This window comes from Cryptomeria japonica, chromosome 3 (genome assembly GCF_030272615.1).
Source record: "Cryptomeria japonica chromosome 3, Sugi_1.0, whole genome shotgun sequence".
NCBI lineage: Eukaryota > Viridiplantae > Streptophyta > Pinopsida > Cupressales > Cupressaceae > Cryptomeria > Cryptomeria japonica.
Window position 1 is genome coordinate 57884664 of NC_081407.1, and position 5999 is coordinate 57890662.

General features: G+C 34.3%; 1 protein-coding gene across 1 annotated transcript; it reads left to right on the plus strand.

The window, feature by feature from the left end:
- The first annotated feature begins 327 nt into the window (after window positions 1–327).
- LOC131032832 (protein RGF1 INDUCIBLE TRANSCRIPTION FACTOR 1) lies at window positions 328–3351 on the plus strand. Its single transcript, XM_057963882.2, has 5 exons — window positions 328–612; window positions 852–1046; window positions 1322–1396; window positions 1576–1716; window positions 2712–3351. The coding sequence occupies exons 1-5, from the start codon at window positions 610–612 to the stop codon at window positions 3045–3047; spliced, it is 750 nt and encodes a 249-aa protein (XP_057819865.1). The 5' UTR covers window positions 328–609; the 3' UTR covers window positions 3048–3351.
- Window positions 3352–5999: the final 2648 nt, after the last annotated feature.

Sequence of the window (5999 nt, forward strand, 5' to 3'; positions counted from 1 at the left end):
CTCCAAATTATTCCTGTCTTGCTCCATAACCCAAATTTTACACCATGTAGCCAACCAGCTTGTAACTTTCCCCATGAATACTTCCAAAATTTAGGAACTTGGTCCATATCAGCATGATTTTAGGTCACATGGATAACATATCCAGTGTAGCCCCCGCCATTCACAAAAAATGTAAAGATGTGTCCGTTTACATTACACAAACATACACACACTCTTGTGGCCTGGAGATACGTGTATGGGGATGCAATATATCTAATCCAAAGCACCAATATCTAATGTCAATGGTTGGTGTTGGAGTTAAAAAAATATATAGGATTAGGGTACCGAGAGGGAGATGTGATTCTATGCAACATAAAGACAAAAGATGATGAAAGGAACCCTAATTTCCTCCTTTACCCTAATCTTCTTAAAGCTTTCTCTCTCCTGCCTGATTCCTCGCTCATGTATATCCATCCATTGGGCGGGTGTAGTATATCTATGTGCTTCACTGAATGAATGGAAGATGAATAAATGAATGAACAACTCATAGGTTGAATTTCAGCAACAACCATTATTAGCATAAGAATTCACACAAGTTAAGTTGCAGTAGTACCTCAGCAACAAATTAACATGGTGAGTTCAGTTGGGCTGTCTACAATGCATTGGTATAAATATAATTCACTCCATCAGTGTCTTTCAATTGCAATTCTGTGCCTTTTTTAAGTTTTGTTTTTGCCTTTTATGGATCTATTGTCTGCTGTTTTTTCACTGTTGTATCCACTTTAGGAGTTCAATTGGCCTAAAAATTGAAAACAGAGTAGCTGAAATTAGGTAAATTTTACTCAAGTCTTTATTTTTTTTTATCTTTGCAGGTGGGATATGTGATTTGTGGGACAGAGTCTGAGAAACCAGCTTGGCTGGATTCCCTACTTACAGAAAAATTCTTTGCGGGATGCTCGAATCATGAAAGTGCTAAGAAGAATGAGAAGAACATATTTTGCTTGGATTGTCTCAGAAGTATCTGTCCACATTGTCTCTATGTACACCGCAGTCACCGCCTTCTTCAGGTAATTTTCTCACCTCTGATCTATACTCAGAACTGCTGTAGGTTTTTTTTCCCACAGATTCAAGAATTGTTTACAAGATATTTTACTTACTAAATTCTGTATTCAGAGAGTTTTTAGTTGTTTAGAAGGTTGTTGTATGGGCTTTTCAGTTTGAAAGTGAATCTTTCAGCATTGTTTGTCTCTTGATTCATGGTTCTATGAAAAAATAAAATTCAAGGAATGAATTTTTTTCTATGGTTCTAAAACATTATTGAGGTGGGGAATTCTTTGTGCAGATAAGGAGATATGTGTATCATGATGTTATTAGGCTGGATGACATGGAGAAACTGATGGATTGCTCATACGTTCAGGTATAAGTTAGAACAAATTATGAAGGCAGGCCAATACCCATTCATCAATTACTTAAGATCTGGCCTTTTTATAGCTGACATGATTGCAAAATTCATTTTGGGTGTTTGAATTCATGGTTGTTATTGAAGGGGGTAAAACTGGGTCTTTGGTTTAATGGTGTTTTGTCTGCTGTTTGTAGGCATACACTACTAACAGTGCAAAGGTAGTCTTCTTGAACCAGAGGCCCCAGTCCAGGCCTTTCAAGGGATCTGGTAATATCTGCAGCACATGTGAAAGGAGCTTGCAGGAGCCCTATCTCTTCTGCTCTCTTGGATGTAAGGTGAGACATGTTCAAATGGAAAAATTAGTAAAACTGTGGTGTAACTGCTGTTGCCCATTTGGCCTAATAATCAATTAAAACCGTTTGTCTTTTTTTTAAACAGTAACATGCTAGGTATTCCTATTTTGAATTCAATGTGTAATTTTGATTTTTAAATCTTTTTACAGCTGGGACATCATTATTTTTAGTAATTGTCCTCAATTTTCAAATTTCCTTAATAATAGGCATTTTTTTAATAATCCAAATTGGACATAAACTTGTCCTAAAAATCAACCATCTAAAGTAACTTGTTCTTAATTGTCCGATTTTTAAGAGAAAGCATGCATTTTAAAATATTTTATCAACGGTTAAAAAGGTCAATTGACCTCTTACATGGTGCAAAGTTTCATCCTGGCAGCACCGTTTAACAGAGTCTGACAAAATTACTGACGCAAGTTACAGTCTTTAATAATGGCACCCATCAAAGCTGAATGAATAGTTTTATCACGCTTGTGGGGATGCATTGTCCCCGTTATCGGTGATGTGTGACAGTTTGAAGGGCTGCTAACATGCTTTATTTGGGCTGTCTTGACTTAAGTGACACTAATGGAGCTCTACACATGCTAAATCAGATTGCTTTAAATAATTCAAATTTAAGTCATTATTGTTATCAAAATTTAATTATCTATTTTTTTTTAGTCAAATTCATTGATCATGGATTGATCTAGTTGCCATCTCTCCTGAGAAGAATAAATGTTTGACTGAAAAATTAGAAAAAAAAAAACGTCCTACTTAAATATGAGTGTTTTATCCTAATATGAGTGTTTTATCCTAATAATTTTTTCGTAATCAGTTACAGTACAATAATTTACAGTCTTAGTGTTCTGTTTACTTGATGGAATCTGCTCTATTTTTTGGCCATTTTCAATTAGACAAATTGCTCTAAATTAGGTCAGACAGGGTTGGATCTATGGTGACTTTTCTGTACTGATGTGTTCTACTAATTTGATTTGCAGGTGGATTATATAGTTAACCATGGCAAAGATCTGAGCAAGTACTTACATGAGTGTGAGTATTTAGCCCTGTCAGATTTTGTGTTTGCACACTCTGATGGGTTGAGGGAGGAGGAGGATGGATTGATGACTCCCAATTCAACTTTGTATAATACTTTTCTTCACACATCATCTGGGTCCAGTGAGAGTGAGGAAATGGAATACAGAACATTTGGTTGCACTGCTACAACTGAATTTGTGAAGAAGAGGAGGAGTGCCATTGCAGTCTGTGAGACATCAATAAATACAGAGTCCTTAAATAGAAGAAAAAGCACCCCTCACAGATCTCCTTTCTATTGATTCATTCTCTCTCTGCTTCATGTATTTTTTAAATTTCTTTTTTTATTCATACAAGAAGGCTCTTTAGATGTAGGTTTGAAATTCCTTGGTTCTTCTATTTCTTTCTAGAAGGAAGTTTCAGCAAGTCTGATACTCAGGTCTTGCAATTTTGGATGTAGTAATTGTAATTTATTAGGGTATAAAATGTGTAGAGGATGCCAAAGGGGTAGATAAAATCCCACTAGGGATATAGGATAGAGTTATTGGTGATGTTCAATATGGTAACCTTGGTATATGGAATGAAAAAGGTTGTTTGTTAAGTCTATTTCTTCTTTCCAAAGATGTATCAATTTTGAGCACGTAGATTTATCTGTTGGAGCATGGGATAAGATATATAATGATATGATATTATAGTATTCATTTTATCTTAGCTGGCTCTTTTGTTTAGACAATTTCATACCTTTTTTTTTTAAAGAAATATGGTTAGTCTCTCTACTCAATGAAAGATTGAGCCATCCTACTTAAAAAGGTAATCTCTGAAAATGGCTTCATGGTTGAAGATTTTGACCTACTGATTGCCCAAGGGTTTTAAGTTAATTTTTTTATAATTAAATCATGGTACTATAATGGAAGAATTTATTTAGTTAATTTGAGGATTAATTAACCAGCCTTTGTGGAGTTTTGGGAGGAGAGGAAACACCATCAGGGAGATGGGGAAACAATTATAGCTCCTTACTAAAATTGGATATACAACTATGCTTAGGAATGTTTTATAAATGAAAACTAAAGGTGTTAATTTGTTTTATGTTTAGAATATATTGGTCTAGGGAATGTTTAGAATATATAATCTTTTTCACTGAAGTTAGAAATTATTTATTTTTGTTATATATTTATTGTAATGTTTATTTTTATATAATTTTAATATTCATTTCAATTGTTTTTATCTATTATTCTTATAGAATGTTGAAAATGTACTTTTCATTAGGTTTAATAATTTTGGGGGGTTCAATTTCATCTTTAGACTACTTAGATGCTAATAAAATTTTCTAAATTCATTCCAAGTTCTTCTTAACACGTCTTGATGTCGATTGGGACTATTTAAACTTCAATTCAATTAAATCTAAGGATCTTGATGTTAATTGGGGCTCTTTAAACTTCAATCAAATTAAAACTAAGGGTCAACCCTCTCCTCTTGACATTTCAACACCCATTGAAACTCCTATGGTTGATTTGGAAAGACATTATGATGTTCTCAAAATCCTTTCTAAACATGGATACAATGGACATGCTTTAGGATGTGTGCAACAAAGTTTTGAGGCTCACGAGAAATCTACATCACACTTTCTAAGGAAGAGTTAGGTTTCCAACCTCCTCCTTTGTCGACATGTCATCCCCCATTGACTAATCCAACCTCCTCTTTTTCTCACAGCTTTTCATCACAACAAGAGAGTATTTTGTTAGATCTTCTTCAAGCCAAGATGTTTACCTTTCTTTGGTGCAAACGAATAAGAAAACATAGACAAGATCATGAGAATTCTTCTTTGTGTGTATCATCAACTCCATGGCCATTCCATTATTGAATATCAAGCTTTACATACTAAAATTCAACAATTCATTAATTCTAGTATCATTCAAATGACAAGCAACAATGAATGGTATCTTTGTCATGACTATTCTAAATAACATCTATGTTCCTATTATTTTGCTCCTCACTAGTTAACATTGGAAGCATACCTTTTGGGGGCTCATTGTCATTCACGGTGGTACAATTTCAGGTGCAATCATTTTTGGGTAACAAGATAATAGCTTATTTATTCTTGTCTCCATGCTAGGGGGCAAGAATATTTTTCAATCATTTCATCTTTTGAAGGATCCATTTTCTCTTTGTTGAGTTGCATCTTTTATAACTTGACATCCTTGCTTGGACATGTGTGTTCCTTGATTATGACCCCTTCCTTGCTTGAAATGATGTCTTTTATGAATTATCTCTCCTTAGTGATTGAAAGTGTGCAATCCTTCACTAAGGATCCACTTTTCCTAGCAATAGAGAAGGTGTGTATTCTTGATCTCCTCCCCCTTTCTTAATTTCAAAGATTCCATCTTTATTAAAGATTTCTCTTTTTAGAGGTAGATATCTTTAGGCAAAGATCTCTTCCTCCTCTCTTAATCATGTATCCTTGAAAAGGATCCCTCTACATTTGTTTCCATATATCCCCCTTACAATTATCTCTTCCTTAAAGAAATGAAGCATGTATAAGGATCTTTCTTCCTAGCTTGGAATGTATACCTTTTTTTCTCAAAGGACATCTCCTTGGTGGGGAAGGTGTTTATCCGTGATGTGTTCTCTTTCTACCTTAAGATATCAACATAGGACTATGTTGACATCCTAAGGGGGGGCATATATGTGGCTTGTAGGATTTGATGATATAACCACAAGAACTAAGAATCATCTGTAAGCAAAAAAATTGTCACACAAAAGAGATCAAGCAAATATAATATGCTCTATGACAACCTTAGAATTCTATATTGATTGCACACAAGAATGATTGGAGATACAATTACAATGAATGAATGACTTGCTTTTATAGAAACCAAGAGATGCCCTAACCTAAAGAAAAAGCATGAGGAAGCTAAATTAAGCTCAACTACAATTAGAAAAGCAAACTCTAGATGGAAAATCACCTAATTTTAGCTTAAGTGAAAAAGTAATTAAGAAACCTAATTAATTAAATAATTAGATAATTGTCCTAATTACTCCAACACCCCCCACCTCACTTAAGATTAACTTAGCAATAAGCTAAAGAGGTAAAGATGAATGCAAAATGCATGCATGAATGAGTCCCAACAACTAGGCTTGATCAAGTACTAATGTACAAACCAATGCAACTCTCACAAACATAGAAAAGGAGAAAAACCCAATGGGAAAAATCCCTCTCCAAAAGAGAAAAATAAATGAAAAAGAAAGTACACATG